Genomic DNA, 22,966 nt, shown 5'->3' with positions numbered 1-22,966 from the left:
CCTTTCCAAACATCCTCTACTCAGCTACCAACATGATTTTTCTAAAGTATAGATCTGACTATGTAGCCCTCCACTCAGTGAATTTTAGCAACTTCCTATCACCTTCAGGATCAAGTATAAAGGTCTTCATAGCATTTAGAGCTCTTCATATCCTTGCTCCTATCTACCCATACCTTCCCCATCTTGAACTTATAGTACTGGTGTTTTTAATCTAAGCATAAGATTTTACGTTTATCCACATTCAGTTTCCCCTTCTTAGATCCAGCCCAGTGTTTCAGTGTATGGAGACTTCTGTGGCTTTCATCATCCATTACGTTGATGCTCACCTAGCTTTGTGTCATCTGAAAATTCAACAAACATGCCCTTTCTGCATTGTTCAAAGTCACTGATAACATCTTTGTGGTTAAGAGGCAGTGTGGTGTAATGGATAGAGATCTGGATTTAGTGTTGAGAAGACCTGAGTTCAGATTCCACTTCTATAAGATATTAGCTATGTGACTCTATATAAGTATCTTCATCTCTCTGGGTCTCAGTTTCCTGAGGGGATAGGACTTAATAATCTCCAATATCCTTTCTTACTCAAGATCTTTTATGAAGAAAAAAGTTTCAAAAAGTTCTAACTCTTTAATATTCCAAGTAAACTGCATTCATAAGCAAAATACATGAATCTATATTAATTAATCTCTGTTAATTATCATCATGATTACTGCATTTATCTGTACATGAAGATGTGCTAAGTTTTTTATAGAGCCAGGTATATAACCCCTGTCTTTAACTATAAATGTAGCCTTTTAAACCCAAACATAGATTATGCAGCAGCATAAAGATGTAGTGGTGATGGTAATAGTAGTAGTAGTAGTAGGCAAACCAATTAAGTGACTTGTCCAAGATTATGTGCCTAGTAAACTCCAGAGTCTGAATTTGAGTTTAGATGTTTATGACTCCAAATTATTCTCCAGCATTCAATGCAAAACCAGCCAAGGTCTGAATTCTATTCCTACCTCCTTCATTAACTCTCAGAGTGATTTTGGCCAAGTTACTTTCCATTTCTTGATCTGCAAAATGAGAAGTCTGAAATAGTCGATTTCTAAGGATCCTTCAAGCTTAGATATTTCATGGTCCAGTGACTTAAATCAGGTTGTATGATGCCTTGAAGATAAACCCAGGGAAATGACTTTCTTGTTTAGATTTAGAGGTAAGATTTCAAAAACTAGTTCTGGAAGAAGCAGTACTCATATATGGCATAGAAAAAGAAAAGAACTAGTACATCTAAATGTTCATAGAACATGTTTCATTTTCTAAAACATCCATCAGTCTGGTAAGTGCACGTTACATAAAACAAAGACCAGTTGGTTCCATAGGAACCATGTTTTTGCCCACGTTGTCAGCAACATATGGCGATGGCAAGTGGCAGATTCACATTCAAGGGAGTTCAAGGTCCATCTCAGCTCTGACCATCTCATTTGTGTCCTACACAGTCTTCCAAATGATGCTACAGTAGGCTTTTGTGACATTTCATGGGTGAGGGCAAGGGGGTCACAGTACATTAATGATGTACAGGCAAAATTATTTAAATTGGGGTAACCTTTCACACAATAAGCCTGATTGGAGAGTTTTGATCATAGAGGAAAATAGAATAGAGTAAATTCAAAAATGATTTTCTTCCAAGTCTACAGGCTTGCTAATTCTGTGCTTTTGTTGTTCATGCAGAATTAAATATTTGCAATTCTGCCATTGAATTCCCAATCAGAATTTGACTTGCTCTGATTTAATTGTCTTGAACTGTTCGTTTTATGCTAAAGTCCTCCTTAGATATTTTCCCCATAGCATTGGGTACTCAAAGGCAATATCAGCTCTGAAGGGCCTTACCCAGCTGGAGAGACTTAAAGTATGGACCAGACTGTGTATCTTTTATCTGAGGACTAGCCTGGCTAAGTTTGAAAGGGTTATTTTTTTGTAAATTTATTTGACTATAGCAACTCCTGAAATTGTCATTTAACATCTGGAGGGGTTGAGATCTGCAACAGTGGATAGAGGACTCACCCTACTGAAACCACAAATTATCAGAGTATTAAAGAACTGATTTTATTGAGGAATATCTATCAAACCTCCAACTCTACAAGATTCACACCTGAAAATATCAACTTGGAGCCAGGAATCAATAAATCAAAATTTCTTTAGAACATACTAGGCACCAAGCATACTAGGCACTAGGCTCGTCACTAGAAAGAACCCACTAAGCAGCAGATCCTGTGTTAGTCAAAGACAAAAGCAAAGCAGTCCGTGCCTTCAAGGAGCTTACATTGTAATTGGGGAGAGAATGTGTGTACATGCACACACTGTCTAGGTTTACCACATAGGTTCTAAAATGTGTTGTGTTTTTTTAAGGCAAAATTTTCATTGTTAATGGTAACACTATTGGTGATGAAGAATAAAGTGAGTGTATTTTTTTCTGTTAAAGATGCCTTCTCATATTTTGTAAACATGAACAAGTCTGTTTTCTTTGGTCAACTTCCCCTTTCCTTTTTTGATTTTCAATTTTCTATTTTCCACCTAGCTTAATTCATGAATATTTGACTGTTTAGAAAAAAGATCTGACCACAACCTCTGGATGATTCTAGAGTTTGCAATTTGAGGGTTGTGTTATTAGTGAGCTTCGAATTTCCAGAATAAGCAAAACACTGCCCAGTCATTGATATGATTTTGTAATCAATGTGCATATTAAATGCTGAACGTACACACACAAAGCAGATATAAGATTACCTTCTAGAGGAAGCAGCAGCTTAGGGGACCTGGAAAGTTTCATGTAGAAAATGACATTTTAGCTGGGGCTTTGAAGAAAAACAGATTCCAGTCAGTGAAGGAAAAGAGAGAATTTCAGTCATGAGGGACGGCTTGTGCAGAGTCTGATTATGAAAATGGGAGGTCAAGTGTCATAGTTGAAGAATAGCAAGAAAGACAGTATAACTGGACTGTAGGATATATGGAAAGGTGTGTAATATAAGCTGGAAGGGGAAGGTGGATCCAACTTGAAAAGGGCTTAAAATGTCAAATGGAGAAGTTTATATTTGGAACACATAGGAATTTCTTTAGGAGGGGAGTGACATGGTCAGATTTGGGTTTTAGGAAGATCACTTTGGCAGGGAGACTAATTAGGTAGCTATAGCTAAAGCAAGAGGTAATATGGTTCTGAGATAAGGGGATGGCTCTGTGAAGAAAGGAAAAGGAGGGATTTAAGAAACTTGGATTCGAATCTCCTCCTTAGATGCTTACCATGTGAACTTGAACAAGTCACATAACTTCCATGGACCTCAATCTCATCTATTAAATGGAGATTTTAATAGTCCCTCCCTCCTAGGGCTGTTGTGAAGATCAAATGTTATAACAAATGAAAAGTTTTACAAACTGTAGCATATGATATAAACATAATCTATTATCAACTCTAGGTATATTTGTGTTTATGTGTATACATGTTCATGTGTGTGTGTGTGTCTGTGTGTGTCTGTGTGTATTTTTCCTCAAGTTCCTCAAGGCTTTTTGGTCACTGGGGAAGAAGCCCTTTTGCAGAATGAACGCAAATCTACATGGACATTAAAATACCTGAGCATCATTTTGGGGTTTCTCAGAGCTAACTAATGTTTCCTTAAAAGATCAGGAAATTTATGTGGGATAACACACACTTTCTCCTCGTTATTCTAGCTCCATGCATGCAGTGAAAATGTTAGGGTTGGCACATCAATCGTGTTTTACAGATGCCTGTAATTTCCTGAATGTCAAACTCCAAATTTTTCGACTAAGCAAACTTTTCCATGGCCAAACAGATAGCCCCCATAAGGAATCAGTGTGTGCAAGCAAAATGAAATCTTTATGCACTGTGTTCTGAATCAATGAGGCACTAAGATTCTTGGAAGGGTGAGTAGGCTCTGGAAAATGACAAACTACCAGTATTCCAGCTTTGCAAACCACTGCTCCGGGGAGTGGAAGCTCTTGCCGCTTACTGCTTGCGTGCCACAAAAAAAGAAGAAAACCAACTGGAAACCAACTCCTGCTACTGCATTTTAATTGGGTTGCTCTGAGCAGAGTCCGATTCAGAACATTTAACTGGCTCATACACAGTAGCCCCACAAGGAAGACCAGCCCTTGGCTTCCATAGAATAGCTGTGCTTTGCTATTAGTAAAGGGTGCTATTAAATTGTTACAGACTTGGGAGGCCGCAGATCATGGGGGAAAGACTCGCAGGCTGGTCCCGGGGAGAGCCGAAGTCTCCAAATCTGCCTCTGACACTGACACATTAGCAGTGCAACCTTGAACAAGACACTTCCATTCTCTGAGTTTTGTCAGGAAAATAAGAGTTTGGGGATCCCTAGGATCCCTTTCAGCTCTCTGATTTCAGATTTCCTTGAATAATTCTCCTTGAACTACCCTAGAAATTTGGCCAAAAATCTGGCTCCTGAATGTTGAGTTTCTTGGCCTTGTGCAAGATGTTGCTATCCACATTTCTCTGTTGTATAACCATATTCTATACAGAGGTACTGCTCAGAATCATTCAAAACTCAATATTAAAATATTGAAATAAATGCCAGTCTTATCTTTTTGTTTCTCCCTAACATGAAGGAAGGAAGGAAGGCAAGAAAGAAGGAAGGAAGGAAATGGAGGGAAGGAAGGAAGAAAAAAGAGGGAAAGAAGAAGAAAAGAAGGAGAGAAAGGAAGGAAGGAGGAAAAGGAGAAAAAGAGTAAAGGAAGGAAGAAAAAGAAGAAAGAAAGAAAAGAAGGAGAAAAGCAAAGATGGAAGAAAAGAGGGAAGGAAAAAGGAAGAAAGGAAGGAAAGAAAGGAGAGAAGGAAGGAGAAAAAGAGCAAAAGAAAGAGAAGGGAGGAAGAAAAAAGAAAGGGAGAAAAAGAGGAAGAAGGAAATGAGGGAAGGGAAAATGAAGGGAAAAGAAGGAGGGAAGGAGAAAAATAGCAAAGGAAAAAGAAAAGGACAGAAAAAAGAAAGAAAGAGAAAAAGAAAATAATAAAGATGAAAGGAAGAAAGGAAAGCAGAAAGGAAAGAGGGAAAGAAGGGAGACAGAGGGGATAGGAGGGATTTATTAAATGCCCACTATGTGCCATTCACTTCTGGTTTGTTGTCCCCACTCAGACAGAGCTATCAGCTCCTCTTATAAGCTCTCGGGTTGACAAGATTTCAAATCATAGAACAGTTTGAAAAGCATAGAACACAAAAAACACATCTTAGTCCAATGAACTTGGGACAGGGTCACCACCATCACTACTACCACTACCACCTCAGGGATATGTCATATTGCCTGTGACCTCCTGTACTATTCTGGGTGAGACCCTAACTGGCTTTTGGGATTTGGGGCTCATATCAGTTCTTTGTTGCTACATTGCTCTTTCCCCAGAACCTCCTCTGGTCACTATTATTGTTACTTCCAGCAGATGCCATAAAGTCCTTCTTGCTGCTATCACTTTCTGGTTTGTGCTAGTTACCTCCAGGATCAAGTTTCTGGGAAGTTAGCCCAGGAGCCAGATATTATAACATTATAACTCTTTCATGGCTCTAGGGCCATTGATCGCCTCTCTCCCGATCTCCAATCTCACATCTCCTACTACCTTTCAGACATCCTGAACTGGCTATCCAGTAGACACCTTAAACATGTCCAAAATGCTCCTCATTATCTTTCCCCCTAAATCTTCTTCACCTCTTACCTTTCCTGTTACTACCAAGTGAACCACCATCACACTTCCTCAGGTTCACATCCCAGGAGCCATCCTGGACTCTTTGCTTTCTCTCACCTCTCATATCTAAGGTGTTAGCAAAATCTGTCAATTTCAGCTTCACAGCATCTCTTGAATAAGCCCCCTTTTTTCCTCTGACACCATCACCATTCTGACGCACGTCCTCATCCCCAGCACTGGATTCTTGTAATGATTGCAGCTGGCCTCCCTGCCTAAAGTTTCTCCATACTCCAATCCATCTGCCAACAAAGTGAAGTGTTCAATCATCTCTCTCTCTCTCTCTCTCTCTCTCTCTCTCTCTCTCTCTCTCTCTCTCTCTCTCTCACACACACACACACACACACACACACACACACACACACACATTCAGTAAACTCCATTGGCTCCCTTTTGCCTCCAAAATCAAATGCAAAAATCCTGCTTGTCATTCAGAGCCCTTCATAACCCAGCCTCTACCTTTCTAGTCTTTACACTATACTCCCTACTATGTACTTTTCAATGTGGTGACTCTGATCGCTTGGATGTTCCATGAGCAAAGTCCATCTCTCAGCTCTGGACATTTTCTCTGCCTATCCCTCCATACCTAGAATTGTCTCCCATTTCCCTTCCGACTTGTGACGTCTCTTACTTCCTTTAACTCCCAACTAAAATCCCATCATCTACAGGAAGTCTACCCTACCCTCTCTTCATTCTAATGCCTTCCTTCTTCTAATTATTTCCTATTTTCAAGAACTGTCTTTTGCCTTTTTTTATATCCCTAGAGTTTAGCACAGTGCCTGCCACATAGTAGGTGTTTAGAAATATTTGCTTATTGATTAAAACTTACATAGTTACTTAGCTGTTTATTTCCTTTCTCCTCTAGCAACTGGATGATTAGCTGTTTATTTCCTCACTCCTCTAGCATCTGGATGGTGTGTCTCCTACTGAAAGCAACCCTGCCATTAAAAGGCACTCCTCTCTTTCCATTTTTTTTTATTTTTCCTTTCTTCTTTGAGGTTTCTGGACAGGATTGCTTCTTTGAGTTCTCCAAAAGCTTGGGTAAATGGAAGGGTGGAACTGGAGCCTCCAGGCAACTGCTATTAGAACGTGGTGCCTATAATTCTTACAGCTCTTAAAAAATCTCTAGTCATTCTGATTTCTATATGGCCAGTGTCCCTGATGGCTCTGGAAGGGAAAGGGTGGCAGGTGACTTTGCCCAACCCTTCCTCACTTCAATCCAATTCACTTGCAAGTCATGGAATCAACTCCCTGATGTCACTGGTCCTCTTGTAGAAGGAAGGATAAAACAACAAAGGAACACTCCTGAAAAGCTTTGAATTTGATAGTTCTTGGTTCCACAGTCAGCTTTTAAAGCAGAGATTCCCAACAGGGCAAAAGCATACAATTGGCAAACTAATTGTCAGTGTGTCTTTTCCTTCTGATTCTGCTTCCCTATAGCTTGGTATCAAGCCTTAGTTTTAGCCCTGCCACTGAATAGCTGTGTCATCTTAGGCAAGTCAATTTCCTCTTTTGGACTTTGGTTTCTTTTGCAAGTAGGGATAAAAAGACCTCTCCTGCCTAGTTCATAGGAACATTGTGAAGATCCTTAAGGTTACTCAGTGTCTATTTTGTTGTATTTTGTGTAAGATACATATGTCAGAATATAAATGTAGTGACTGACTTTTGCTTCTGTATCCCAGTGCCTAGTACAGTGCATGGTACTTGATAGGTGCTTAATATTTGCCCGTTGTTTAATTGACAAGAATGGTGAAGCTGAAAGAGATTTGAGAATACTTATCTCTTCATTTTATAAGGAAAGACACAAGATCCCAAAGAGAGGAGAGTCTTCTGTTGTACTTCAAGTTAGCGGCTAAGTAGAAACTAGAATTTGGTCCCTTCCAGCTTCCTATTGCAGGCCTCTTTCTATTAAACCTTAATGCCTTCTAATGAGATGATATATATGTGAAAGTCATTTGGAAAGCAGGGTATTCTAAAAAGCCCAGTGCTATTTTTATTTGCCCACTCTTCTTTCTCCCATGGAGTGACATCTAGGCATTCCCTTCAGGTTCCCTCTCCTGATAAACAACCCTGAAGGGCAAGCTCTCTTTGGGAAAGAGCCTTAAATCCAATTCTTTCTGGGTCACTCTCTCTGGGAAATAAACCCTCCTCCTGTGAGAAAGGACAAGTTAAGGGTGTAAAGCCCTTCGGGTAGCTTGGATAGTATAATTGAATTGGACTTCCCATTGACATGTTGTAAGAATGATTGATTAATGGAGGGCCCTGATGTGTTTTTGGCCTTTAAGCATGTGACTACATGTACCTTAAGCTCTACACTCAGGGCTTGATGTCTCTCTCAAACACTGGGGCTTATTCCTCTCTGGTATTGGATCTTTGTAGGGGGCAATCCATTTCTAATCACCCAAATGAGGGCCTGCTTGCTTTTCCCAAACAGTAAACTCTATTTGGGATTTGTAATCAGCTCTTAGCTTTGGAATGACCAAGCGGTCTCTGGGCAGATAATATGGAGGACTTTCCCTATCTTGGGGCTATAACAGAGGTGCACACATGTTCCAAACCCTAGGGAACCATATGAACATGAAAGCTACCAGTCAGACTGACAAATCAGAAAAGTGTTTGCTAAGCAGGAATGGTATTAGCTCCTTATGGGCCAATAGGATGCCACAGGATCCAACCTGGGTCTGAAGAGGAGCCTCCTCCAATATCCCCAACAAAGAAACATCCAGTTTCTGCTCAAAGAACCCCAATGAGAAGGAGCCCTTTGCTTTCCTGAGCACTTTGCCCTTTGAAGTAGCCATCTTTGTTAAGAAATTGTTAAGAACTTCTTTCTTACACCAAGCTTAAATCAACCTCTCTGTAACTTCTACCTGTTGTTCTAGTAGAATATAACTCGGCACCTACCTAGCACAGTCTTGGCACATGTTGTTATTTTTTGATCATTTTCAGTTGTGTCTGACTCTTGGTGACCCCATTTGAGGTTTTCTTGGCAAAGATACTGGAGTGATTTGCCATTTCCTTCTCCAGATTATTTTTCATCTGAGGAAACTGAGGCAAACAGGGTGGGAAGCAACTCGCCCAGGTCACACAGCTATGAAGTGTCTGAGACTGGATTTGAACTCAGAAAGATGAGTGTTCCTGACTCTAGGCCTGGAGCTCTATCCACTGCAGTGCCACCTAGCGGTCTGTAGGAAGTGCTTATATGACACATAGTAACTACTTAATAAATGCTTGTTGAATTTTCCTAATTTGCCCATATCAGGCCAAGCCCAATAAGTCTAATCCCTTTTTCACAGCCTTTCAAATACTTGAAGCCAACTCTCATACCCTATATAAATTTCCTTCTTCATATGATCTGGTTTTGAATTCTTTTACTATCCTCGTGACCATCTTCTTATTACTGTCCTTCCTAAAATACTGAGCTGAATACACTACTAAGTGAAAAAAAGAAATTCATCTCCTCAAAATGTTGACTGCATGTTGCTAGAGATACTTTTGAACCACGCTTCCTACATAACAAATTCCCCTAGTAGAGGGCTTAACTTGTTCTCTACGGCATTTTGGATCTTCTTAATAGTCTTTCCTATTAATCACATCAGTGACTATTGGGGGGGGGGGGAGAGTGGGAGAATCAAAATTGATAATAGTTTTTTTTTTAATTCCTAAAATGATCATGTAAGCTGTGTTATTTAAGGATCCAGTCAACTAGGTGATTGCTATGAATAGAGCAGTCAGCCTGGAGTCTGGAAGACCTGAGTTCAAATGTGGCCTCAGACACCTATTAGCTGCATGACTCTTAGCAAGTCACTTCATCCTGTTTGCCTCAGTTTCCTCATCTGTACAATGAGCTGGAAAAGGAAATGGCAAACCACTCTACTATCTTTGCCAAGAAAACCCCAAATGGGGTCACAAAGAGTTGGCCATGACTGAAATGGCTGAGCAATGACAACAAAGATTTAATGATCCGGCTTTAGTGTAGTTGGAAGAACATTGGATTTGTAATCAGAAAGCACTTAGCACAGTGCCTGGCACATGGTAGGCATTTAATAAATGCTCATTAATAGTTTATACTTGACATAAAAGTCTGATTTTGAATCCCAACTCTGCTACCTACTATATATATGATCTTGTGAAAATCACTTCCTCTCCCTGGGCCTCTATAAAATAAGATAATTGGATTAAGTGCTTTATGAGGTCCCTTCCAGCCCCAAATCTGTGAGCTTATTTCAGATAACCATCTCATTCACTTATCTCAGTCTCAATTTTTTTCATCTCTATAAGGAGAATAATAATGGTTATACTACCCATCTTTTTTTGCCAGCCTGTTGAGAGAATGTACGTAAAGTTTTTGGTAAACTATAGAGTCCTATATTAATGTCATTCATTGATAATTATATAGAATATCATTCCATTTGTTTACTTTTTTGGAAACATTTCTTTTTCCCAGTACAGTGGTAAGTGTGCTTTTTGCAATCTAAACACCTGTCAACTATTTGAAGGGCTATCTGTTCAAGAGGGATTAGCTTTGTACCGCTCGACTCCAGAGGACAGAGCTCTGAGCAACGATTTGGGCTTGAAGTCAGGGGAAGCTTCCCAATGACTGGGGTTATCCAAAAATGTAATGAACTCCCTATGAGGTTAGTAAGTTTCCCCTCACTGGAGGTCTTCAAAGGCTGACTGGGACTGAGAAGTATATAATCACTTAGCAACTATGATGTAGAACACTGTCAGTAAAACTCAAATAAAACATCCTGGCCTCGTATTGACATAAAACCTCAGATTAACATTATCTAGGTTATGTTGTATTTTTATTTATTTTGTTAAACATGCCCAAATTACAATTTAATCTTCAGGTCTTACGGAGTGTTTGCTGATTCTGACATCGCTGTTGCAGAAAAGATTTTTTTCAAGTATGGGTTGAACCATTTGGCCACTAAAAATCCTTCCTAATTCCAAAATTTGTGATTCTGTGGCACTTGTAAAGAAAGATCTCCTGAGCGATAGTTTTATGGTCCAAAGAACTCACAGGCTTCATTGTTCCAGAACTCTACTTGTTATGCAAGAGCCGATGTTCACATTTCATATCATTCAGCCTCTCCAAACAATAGTACAATTCATTTAGAAGAACTTGTGGTCTAAAGGAGAGCAAGAAACCTTAAGTTAGCAAGAAGGAAAACACTTTCCCCTGTGTTATTCTGAAAAAAGCAACAGTCATAACTTGGATTGTCGTTATGGTTTGTCCAAAATAACCTTAGGGTGCCTGGCTCCAAAATAGTTCATATGAAGTTGTCCCAGGTTCCATGGTGTGGCTGCCCTCGAAACCTATTTTAGATAGCTATCCTCTTACTTCATTATCTCTTTGTGAAATGGCTCTAAAGAAAGTACTACCATGTATCTCACATGTCTAGCACACTTTGGAAATGGGAAAAATAGGGGTGATAGGGGTGTCTAGTTTCATCCTTTCAGCCATGGTGGGGTTGGAAAAGTCCCTTCCAACTCTAATATTCCTATGCTGTTTTAAGTAATAAGACTTCTTAGTTATGATTTCCTTCTGTACATAAGAAATATGACAGGCCTCTAAATTCACCACTTGACTCCTTCTTCAACAGAATTACTTTTGATTCAATTATAGTACCTATAAGTTGATTTGTATTATTTCAATATATGTAGAAGGTGAAGACAGTAATGTAGCAGATTTACGATATGAAGTCCCAGAAACATTACAGATTCACCTAAATGAGATTTTATAATCCATTGAAAGAATTGGGGTAAAATCTTCATACAGGGAAAACCAAATCGATGAAAATGACCATCATCCAGACTACCATGTACCATTAGAGGAACATCCTATAGCTATATCTGGGACACACCCCGCAAATGAACAATGGTACAGAACTGAATAGGAAGCAGAGAGCAGATGGCTTCTGGGAAATTGTGCAGAGTTTTTAATTACTCCGAGCTTCTTGATGGAACAAAGATACATCTTTTTAACAACAATATTATTCCAGTGATGATATATAGCTGTGAGCAATGGATTAGTACCCTGTCCAAAGAATTAAAGCTGTAGATCATGAGAAGGGCAATGGAGAGATCCATAGTGGGCATCAGCGCAATTTTGAGTTGATATTAGAGTTGAGGAATGATAGAGAAGTTATGGGATGGATGTCATTAGGGAGACATGCAACTGGGAAAAAAGATAAAGAAAAGTAAAGGACAACTGACAGACTATTCACATTTTCTACTAGCATCCCTTAGATATTGGAAGAAAGCAAAGAAGGCCCCTAGGACATGAGGCATTGTCACAAAGTTATGGAGAGATGATAGCTAGCATTTGTATAGTACTTTAAGTTCTGAAAATGCTTAAATATGTTTTCTAATCCTTCTAATGAAACTGCTAGATAGATGCTAATATCACACCCATTTTACAGGTGAGGAAATTGAGGCAAAGAGCAGTTAAGTAACTTGCCCAGGGTTACACAACTAGTAGGTGAATGAGGTAAAATTAAAAGTCAGGTCTTCTTGATTCCAGGCTGATGGTTTAGATAATTATTAGCAAGGGAAGAAGACCTATTCTTCCACAATCAGTTTCATAAAATAGTCCTTCCTTAATCCAGTAGTGTAGTGCAAAAATGTCAGTATTCTTATTGCCCATAACCTACAAACACAAAATCAAAATGTTGTTATAGACTTATGGTATAATTAAAGATATATTTATATTGACTTACAGTTATAGACTTCTATGGCCCCTATTATGACCTTAAAGTATACAGTTTTATTGGCAAAACAAGATTTGATTTTTTTTTCTTTATTAAAACTTTTTATTCAAAATATATGAATGGACAATTCTTCACCATTGGCCCTTGCAAAACCTTGTGTTCCAATTTTCCCTTCCTTTCCCCACGCCCTCTCCTAGATGGCAAGTAATCCAATATATGTTAACCATGGCAGAAATATATGTTAAATCCAATATATCCATGCATATTTATACAATTATCTTGCCACACAAGAAAAATCAAATCAAACAAGTTAAGAAAAAAAGAGAGAGAGAAGCAAAATAAAATGCAAGCAAACAATAACAGAGAGAGTGGAAATGCTATGTTTTGGTCCACATTCAGTTCCCACAGTCCTCTCTCTAGGTGTAGATGGCTCTCTTCATCACTTGAATCATCTCATTGTAAAAGAAAGCCACGTCCATCAGAATTAATCATCATATAATCTTGTTGTTGTCATGTATAGTGATCTCCTGGTTCTGCTCACTTAATTCAGCATCAGTTCACGTCAGTCTCTCCAGGCCTCTCTGAAATCCTCCTGCTGATCATTTCTTACAGAATAATAATATTCCATTATGTACCATAACTTATTCAGCCATTCTCCAACTGATGGGCATCCACTCAGTTTCCAGTTTCTGGCCACTACAAAAAGGGCTGCCACAAACATTCTTGCACATATGGGTCCCTTTCCCTCCTTTAAGATCTCTTTGGGATACAAGCCCAGTAGTGACATTGCTGGGTCAAAGGGTATGCACAGTTTGATAACTTTTTCAGCACAGTTCCAGATTGCTCTCCAGAATGGCTGGATCCATTCACAGTTCTACCAACAATGTAGCAGTGTCCCAGTTTCCCCACATCCCCTCCAACATTTGTCGTTATCTTTTCCTGTCATCTTAGCCAATCTGAGAGGTGTGTAGTGGTATCTCAGAGTTGTCTTAATTTGCATTTCTCTGATCAACAATGATTTGGAGCACCTTTTCATATAATTAGAACTAGTTTCAATTTCTTCATCTGAAAATTGTTCATATTCTTTGACCATTTAAGATTTGATGTTTTCAAAATGGCAGGTAAACATTTGGAACATCATTGGTAGAATCATGCCAGCGCTCAGCACAGAGAGAGTGGTGCCATAAACAGAAAGGGCAAAACGACACAGGAAGGAATTAGTAGTAATGGTGGTGGTGGTGGTAGTAGTAGTAGTGTAGTTGTAGTAGTAGTAGTAGTAGTAATAACTCGCCTTTATATAGCACCCACAATGCACCAGGCAGTGTGCTAAACACTTTACAAATTGCTTTATTTGATCCTCACAATCCTGGTAAGTAAATGCTGTTAATGCTCCCATTTTACAGATGGAGAACTTACCTAAGTTCACACTGTTAATAAGTGTCTGAGGCAGGATTTGAATTTGTCTCCCTGACTCTAGGTGGTGTTCTATCCATTGCCTCTTGGTAAGCTATGAGCTCAAGGGAGTCAATCAGCCCTGCCATCCCTCACGCTTTTTTGTTTTCTTTCTTCAATGTTGTCCGGATACTCTTTTCCTTTCTTTCCAATGACTCCTGCCTTCCTATAGAATTCCCTCTCTTGTAGTGAATAAGTATGGTCCAGTCAAACAAAACAGCTGGGGTTCACCATCTCTCTTCTGAGAGTTGTCTCCCTGAATCTCCAAGAGATTCTAGCTGTCTAGTGGAAGAGGCCATTCCCTTGAGAGCAGCTCTGCTCATTATAGTAGTCACACCAGAGAATTCTCTTTGGCCTAGTGGCCCCAGGAGAAAGGGCCCACCTCCCCTTCCATGCTCCAGCACTAGGTCACATAGACTTCTCCCAGCTCTTCACTGTGAAGTGCACATAGAGTCCCGGGAGGCAAGACAATCTTCCCTGCAGGTCCACAGTTCTCTTCAGACATGGGTAGTTTCAGCTCCCAGGTAACAGGTTCTTTCCAATATGTTTTAATATCCTGTCCTAGGGCATAGCAAATGTAAAAGCAAAAGCAGTTACCCCTACCCCATTTCTTTGCAGCTAGTCTGATGGATTTCTCAATTGTCGACTTTTGACTTTGAGGCAAGTCATTTCCCTGCTCTGGGCTCCGGTTTTCTCATCTCAAAAAACAAAGGGGAGGCACAGTAGATTAGGGGTTAGAAACCATGTAAGGGGAAAGTTAGAGTGTAACTTTTTGAAGAACTCTATTGACGATGTGTGCATGTATATACATAGTATATAAAGCAACAGTGGTATTGTGGGGAAAGTCTTGACTTTGTTAACAGGATCTCTGAACCTCAGTTTCCTGTACAGTTCATCTGTAGCATGGGAAAAATAACTGGAATGGTTCCTTCAGAGTGTGCTTTTAATAGTCACATGAGATGCTGGGTATCATTATTCTAGTCATTTCAGTTGGCATCCCTGGAGTGAATGACTTCCCCCATATCTAATCAGTCACTAAGTCTTGGGGCATAACCACTCCAGAGAGTGTGGCCGGAGAGAGAAAAGACCGGTGGATGAAGAATGGTTATTGCTCAGAATATGAAATGCATTTTGACGGATAATGCATAGAGCTTATCCAACAGTCTGTGGATCTGGGACAGACAGTACAAAAGTGCAGTGAGCTGGACCTAGAATGAAACATGAAGAAAGGGGAATAATGGACTGCATTGCCTTCAGGAAGTTGAAAAGCTCCTTCCGTGACTCCCTATTTTCTTCCAGAAACAAAGACCCATCTTTTAAATATCAAATTTTTACCAATGTTACTATATAACCGAGAGACAAGAAATTCATGGAAAATTGAAAATGACTATCACACAGAGGTAATGTAGGGTGTGTGTGTGTGTGTGTGTGTGTGTGTGCGTATTGGGAAGGAAGCCCGTTTTCATGCAGGCTATACCAGATGTCCAATACAGAACTTTGAAAAAACAAATGTAAATGATGTTGTCAAGGAAATATAACATAGGAAGAAAAGATGCTCTGATCATGTGACAAGGGTGAGGAGTGATAGAAAGCTAGCCAGAATGCTCCACTAATATCTTTACTAGGTCAATAAAAATTGAGGAAGGCCTTCAGCCTATTGGGTAAACTACTTCTGATGAAATTATGGGAGGATATGGACAAGAATCAGCCAGTTAGGGCAGACATGGATAGTAGGTTGTGATCTAAATAAGCCATTGGAAAGAACATTCAAATGGATAAGATCTTAGATCCATTTGAGTATCTTAATATGCTTTGTATTTGGCATTCTGTAAACAACATAGGTTGTGTTGTATTGTATTGTCTACCCCAATATAGTTAGAGTTAGAGACAGATCCCACTCTCAAGGAACATACGATCTACTGGGAGACGGAAGAGGGAGAGAAAAGGTTAAAGGGCATCTGGACATGATGAAGACTTGAAATCTGAATGGGAAATGATTACTCATGAGAATTCCTTGGGTACCTCTTCTTAAATAATGGAGGATCTGGGAGAAAGGAGCTCCCAGATGTCCATGCTCCATCCCTTCTCCCCAGAAGGGGGAAACCTCAGGGATAGAGTAATGAATTATAAGTTTCCAGGTTGTGTTCATCCTACAGATTGATGATGAAGTCCATAAAAGTAACTGGATAGGAAGTGATGAGGAGAGTTCCCTGGGTGGTGTTGAATGGTAGATCTCAGGTATCCATTACCACCTTTTCCAACCACAGGGAGAAAAGGAAGGAGGGCCCCCTAGCCTTACCACTTATTGGATCACCTTAGAGAAGTCATTTTTTCCCCTCTGGCTTCAGTTCCTTCCTTTGTAAAATAAGTTAGACTAGATAATCTTTCAATTCTTTCCCAGACACTATGCTCCTATTATTGTGCCAGTTCTATCTTTATCCCTTTCTACCTGTGAGTTCTGGGCCCATGTTTTGATCTCTAAAATGAGACTAAAACATGGATCAAAGGGATCAGATTTGTTGGTGAGCTGGAAAATTACACAGATGTCAGCTATTAATAATAATATCCCATTGGTGCCAGAAATTTTATACCGACCATATATGCACTATGTTTTTATTATTTTATTTAAATTATACAACTTCATACAATAGGATAAAAAGTCCAAATTTCTATTGTCTCAGGACACTTATTATAAATGCATATATGGCCTGGGAATTGGAGGTAGATCCCAGTAGGGACACCTAAGGTTTCTGTTATCACATTAGTATGATGAGTTGATGAGATTATCTCCTTTGCTACTTTAGAAGTCAGAAGAACCTTTTGTTATTTGTCCTTTGTTCTGTGGCTGTGACCTGAGGGAGTTAATGCTGTGACTTGCAAATGAATTGGACTTGAGGGAGGAAGGGCTGGGCAAGGTCACCGGAGCCAGCTGGGACTAGTGGCTAGATGTAGATCAGAATAACTGAGATGGCCCTGGATGCAGTGGGAGACCTTGACCTTTTTTAAACTAAGGTATTCAACAGGTTTCAGGCAGGGCCCATTCAGCTCTGATAAACCATGGGGCAATCGAGAAGAGAGTTAGGAAGAAGAAAGCATGGTAATAGCAATCCCTGAGGAGGTGAGTGTGTTGAAAGTGGGCAATGACTAAGAGGAAACCCCTGTAGGGCCTCTTTTTTGGACACTAAGGAAGGTAAGGGGGATAAATGATGGAGACCATTAATTTTGACCTATAGTGGCCCCTAAAGGCTTATATACTATAAATTCATTAATTTATAGTATATAAGGACCAGGATTCATGTTACCCAACCCATTTATGGGTTGATGAAATGAATTGACTTACAAGTAAAGATGAATGAATGAATGAATGATGCCAGAAAAGCCAAGTGTATGTGCCTAGGTGCCCATGCCATTCCAGGTACAAGTTGCCATCACCAAGGGAACACATAGTCCCCTCCATCTCAGATAATTTGAAGTATTCCAAGGTTAAATCTGTTGTATTTGCAAGACATTTTAGTTCCTTTCTCTCCACTCTCACCCCTTCGCCCCACCCATAAGCAATTTTGGGAGGGAATTGCATAGCATTTCTTCAGTGTTCCAGACCCATTGGCCATTTCTGATCCAGCGCCCTCTTGAAGGATGGGGCAAGGAAACAGTTTTGCTGGGCTTATGGGCAGCCTCCTGTGGAACAGTGACATCTAGTGGCTATTCTTGGAAAAACAAACCCAGGCTGAACATGTTGGTTCTTGCTGCCACAGCCAATTGTTTAGCAGTGCTGGGGACAGTATCCCCCCCTGTGTGGACACATGGAGGAGGGCCAGAAACCTTCCACTGTATTCCAGACTTCCCAAGAGCCAAATGGGTGCAGATGCTTAACAAAGTCTTTGAATATAACTGTTTTCAGGAACCTTTCGATGAAATTAACCTGTCTATCTAACCTATAGACATGGCAGTTATGGAAAGGTGATCCCCCAGAACTGATATGGTTGGAAAGTTTATTAACCTAATTTAAAATTAGATAATGGAATATTTACAGTTGATACTTTGAATATTTGTTGCCATTGATATTTATTAGCTATAATTATCACTACCTGTTTCTATATATTATACATATATGTGTGAAAATCCTGGGCCAAGGCACTCCAGGCTGACCTTCATTTTCCCCACCTATTAAATGAAGCCATTGGTCTGGATAGTCCCTAAGGTCCCCTCCAGCTTTAATGATCTATGTTTCTAAAATCATTCAAATTACTAGGCTAAACACAGAGTATACTTTTTGCAAGTACTCTTTATCATTGTCCCAGGTCTTGCAAATTTTAATGCAGTCTAGAATTTTGCGTCTCTTCTGGCCCCTTGTCTGCCCAAAAGGTATCTCATCCTCAGAGTTTTTACTGCATCATCATCTCCCTCATTCCTGTAACTGACACCTGAATAAGGCAAGGGATGTTCAGGGAGGAATGACAAGCGAGCTTCTCCACATGCTTGGATGTTCAGTTCAGCAAATGTTTATTAAGCCCTTCTATTAGATAAGATAATACATTCAAAACCTGAAGGTAGGAGGACCAGATGCAGTTAGACTATATGGCCTCTGAGATCCATTCCAGCTCTAGAACTATATTCCTATGATCCAGTGGAATAGATTCAGAAATTGAATGGCTTGGAGAATGGAGGAAAGCAGGAAGGAGAGAAATAGAAGGCATAATATTAGAGGTATTGCATGGTAAAAAGGGAAGGCCATTTGGATTTGGAGTTAAAGGACCTGTGTTTGAATCCCAACTTTGCTGTCTTCCCTATATAAACTTGGGCAATCCACTCAAAACCCCAAGTCTCCGTTTCTCATCTACAAGATGAAGTAGTTGGACTTGACCTCTAAGGTTCCTTCTTGCTTGAAATCTATAACCCTAATTCACAAACACAGAAAGGTCCCAGTTCCTGGAAAAGTATTCTCTTTGCAATCACATTCTCTGGGATTTGATTTGCATGTCTGCTAAACACAAGTCCTGTAAATCTGCTTTCTGCTTTTTTGTAGGAACTTTTACTATATCACCATTCTTCGTGACCCTGTATCCCGGTATTTGAGTGAATGGAGACACGTTCAGAGAGGAGCAACGTGGAAAGCCTCTTTGCATGTCTGTGATGGAAGGTCTCCTACTATCGAAGAGCTCCCCAGCTGTTACACGGGAGACGACTGGTCTGGCTGTTCTCTTAAGGAGTTTATGGACTGTCCCTACAATTTAGCCAATAATCGCCAGGTCCGCATGCTTTCTGATCTGAGTCTGGTTGGCTGTTACAATCTGTCCGTGATGCCAGAAGAGCAGAGGAACAAGGTCCTTCTTGACAGCGCCAAAGAGAACCTGAAATGTATGGCTTTTTTTGGACTCACTGAGTTTCAAAGGAAGACTCAATATCTGTTTGAGAAAACCTTCAATATGAACTTCATCTCGCCCTTTACACAGTATAACAACACGAGAGCATCCAGCGTGGAAATAGATCAGCAGACTCAAAAGCGGATTGAAGCCCTCAACTTTTTAGATATGGAATTGTATGAGTATGCAAAAGATCTTTTCCTGCAAAGATATCAGTTTACAAGACAGAAAGATCATCAGGAAGCTCGACGGAAGCGTCAAGAGCAACGAAAAATTCTGAAGACCAGGCATGCTCACAAGCGCGATCAAACCGACAATGCGACTTCCGATTATGTAGAGGATGTCGAAAAATGGCGGTAATCAGGAGTGGAAACCTCATCTTGAACCCCAAAGTACCCAACGAAGACAAAATGAATTTTAGAAAGTGAAACACTCCAAACATATTCTTCTTCCCTAAATGGGGAAGCAAAAACCGTTCAAATGTTGCCTCTGCAGATGCCTTTCAATTTCATGTTATACCATGCGTGGGTAAAACAATCTTAATGTGTAATTAAATTTGGGACTACTTATGAAATCAAAATGCCAAACCAGGCTCACCAGAAATTGATGCTTAGATATTTCAAGGAGTCCTTAAATTAGTTATGGATACAAAATGAAAAGACAAAATGTGACCCTTTAACTTATGCCTAAGAATTGGTGTTTAAATTATTCATGATGCGACTCAATCTTGGACACAAACATCTTTCCAGTGATAAGCGTGAATGTAAGAACAGAATCAATAAATAAAAGAGAACATCTTTTTTTTTTCATTTTTTTAAAAGACTCTTTGAATAGAACACAACTACTAGTGACATTTGCCAAACTAAAGAAAATTCTAAATTTCTCTAAAAGATGGAAATTTGATAGATGTCAATCTTGGTTTTTAAACTCAAAAGAGAAGTCCAATAAAGAAACATTCAAAATATCCAAATGTTTCTACCCACAGCTATTAAAGACTTTAAAACCTGGATGTCTCTCATACTCAAAAAAAAAGAAAAAAGAAAAAGAAAAAAGAAAAAAAAAAGAAGAAAAAGAAGATCAACAACAACAGAACAAATGCTGTTTTGCTGAACCCAACGTAAAGAACCGAAGACCAACATTTTTAGGGCACTGTAATTTCAAGCATTCTGTAACGGTTTGAATTTCACTCCCCATTCAGGAAAGGTTTCTTCATATTGTGCTCATTTCTATTTGGCCAACTGTCATCTTTCCATGTTAAATACAAGCTACTGCCTATGGTTCAAGATATCGGATTCCAATTGGGACTTTCATTTGATGAAATCATCATATTACTGTGTATATAGTGCTGCCCTTCTCTCCAAGCTCGTGAATCAGTCTAGAACAGTGGCTGACATTTTTCGTCATCGAATGGAAATAAATTGAAACTTGATACATTTGTTTTTAGTGCATTTTACTGTACCACATCCAATCGGACTAGTTATTTTTTGAGTATTAGTTTTGTATATTAGTAGGGTCCTGGCGGCAGAGCAACGTGTCCGTTATTCAAGGACCAGCTGAGCTGAGTTTGAAGAAGTTCATCACCAGATTTGGCCACCAGGGGATGATTTTTTTTCAGCCACAGAAACATGCTAAGATGAGCTGCTAAGTCAAGGGAGGTTTATAATCTGTGTTGGTGAAGGAATCGCAGCACTGATAAAATCATGTATCCTTGAAGTGAAGTCATCATTTTTAGTGGTCACAGATCCTGATAACCATAAAACTACAAAACGTTTTCATGTGTGTGAGCAGATCTATACTTATACAATAGCATGAAAGACTATACCTTCGGTACTTTGGGCAGCCTGAAAAGAAGTGTCCTGCAGCTGAGCTTAGAGTGAATACAAATCAAAGGTCTTGGAGACCACATGACTAGAGAAAAATATTTGGATGGTATACATTTCCATGTTCCCCCCCCCAAAAAAAAAAAAACAAGGAAGATATTGGTGTGAATCGAGTGAGGTCCTAAGTTTTCTATATTATCAAATATTTGTATTTGTTGGAATTTTCTCTTTTACAAGCTTTGTTATACTTTTAAAGATTTATGCTGGCTGACTAACCCTCTTGTTATTGATATTGGAGAGTAATGGATATCTGTATTTTCAGTGGGTTTCATACTCATGGGGAGGGGGATGACTAGAAGGTAATAAAACTGAGGGTTTAACAAACAGATCAGAACCTCTGAATGAATATTGTCCTTCAGAGAAGGCCCCTTGGAAGGGGTGTATTTATTAATTCCAAAGAGGCTTGCCAGCATTTACAGCATTATTCTGGATCACCTCCATGGTGGCAAATCATTTGTCTTTGGAGGGTGGAGTTAATTGTTGGAAACAGCCAAAAGTCATTGACAATCGAGTCTGGGGAATAAGACAAATGATCGACCTGGGGAAGAATGATTTCAACCCTCCCCCACCAAAAAAAGTATAGCTCTAAAGCAGTGAGATGGATTTTCTCTTTCTAATAGCAGTTCCCAAAGAGAAGTCCCATAAATAGGCTCAGTACTGACTGCTACACACGTGTAGCTTTCCAAGGGGACTGCTTGCAAGGGGCAACACTCACTGAATGCTAGGTGGTGTAGTGAAAATAGCCCTGAATTTGTAATCAGAGGGTCTGGATTCTAATTCCAGCTCTGTTTCCTAGCTATGGGAGGCAGTGTGGTACAGTGGGCAGACCACTCACTCTGGGCTCAGAGTTCAAGTCCCACCTGTATAAACTCCCTGGGCCTCAGTTTTCTCCTCTGTAAAACAAAGAAATTGAGCGAGATGACTTCTGAGGTCTCTTCTAGTTCAAGATCTATGATCCTATGATCATATGATCTGGGGATCTTTCCCTCTTTGGGCCTCAGTTTCCCCCTCTAAAATAAAGGGGGTTGGATGAGATTAAGTATGAGGCCCACCCCAATTCTAAACCATCTGACTCATTTGATTGTGTAAGTTTGGGTCTATTTATTTCCATCAGTCTTGTTATTTTCTGGTCACCACATGTGCACTTCTTGCTTGCGCTATCTGTTTTCATCAGTGATATTCTGACAAAAAAATTTCAACAAGAAGCAGAAAATGGGCTTTAAACTTCCTTTCTATTGCTTTGTGCTCGTGTCAGCATAGCTAAAAGGCTCTGTTATGTGTGATATAGTATTGCAGTCCCGGGATGCTGAGAACTGACCAATGGGGAGAGTGGACCAAAATGAAACCCACTCAGAAGTCAAAGGAAGATGTTCAATGGATAGAGCAAGCATCACTTCCTGTATGGTGAGAATTTTCCCATGAAGAGTTCACGTACCAGGATGGTGGTATCTTGCCTGTGTGGGAGTCCTTGAAAATGAAAATGTTTGCTTTGAAAAGAGAAGCGAGGTCATAAATGGGACAAAACTTGAGCCTGTTGCTAAGGATGTGTATTGTGTTAATGCTGTGGTGTGCATGGTTTATAACAATTTGATATGTTTTCTTTGTCTAGCCTGTTTATTGTATATATGGGGATGTCTGAATATGAGGATACAGGTTTATCATCATCATAGAAATCCTCTTGGTTTTCCTTGTAGACATCCATCCAGTTATGTAGATTTACAAACCATTCCAATGATTTTGATGGTGTAACGTAATAATAGAAGTGAAATAAAATTTAACTGCAGTCTTGGATGTCATTATTTTGGGGGGGGGGTTGACTGCTAA

At 39.7% G+C, this 22,966-nt stretch overlaps 1 protein-coding gene across 2 annotated transcripts in view; it reads left to right on the top strand.

Annotated features, from left to right (window-relative positions):
- The window catches only part of HS6ST2 (heparan sulfate 6-O-sulfotransferase 2), a 283,186-nt gene extending 260,674 nt beyond the window's left edge, over window positions 1-22,512 (top strand). For both annotated transcript variants that reach the window (XM_031944845.1, XM_012553261.2), the window contains one exon: window positions 18,926-22,512. In XM_031944845.1, coding sequence (XP_031800705.1) covers window positions 18,926-19,622 — 697 coding nt within the window. In that variant the 3' untranslated portion in view covers window positions 19,623-22,512. The remainder of the gene's footprint in view (window positions 1-18,925) is intronic.
- The last annotated feature ends 454 nt before the right edge of the window (window positions 22,513-22,966 follow it).

This window comes from Sarcophilus harrisii, chromosome X (genome assembly GCF_902635505.1).
Source record: "Sarcophilus harrisii chromosome X, mSarHar1.11, whole genome shotgun sequence".
NCBI classification, from domain to species: Eukaryota; Metazoa; Chordata; class Mammalia; order Dasyuromorphia; family Dasyuridae; genus Sarcophilus; species Sarcophilus harrisii.
Note: the sequence above shows the minus strand (reverse complement) of the source record. Positions and strands in the feature narration are given on the sequence as shown.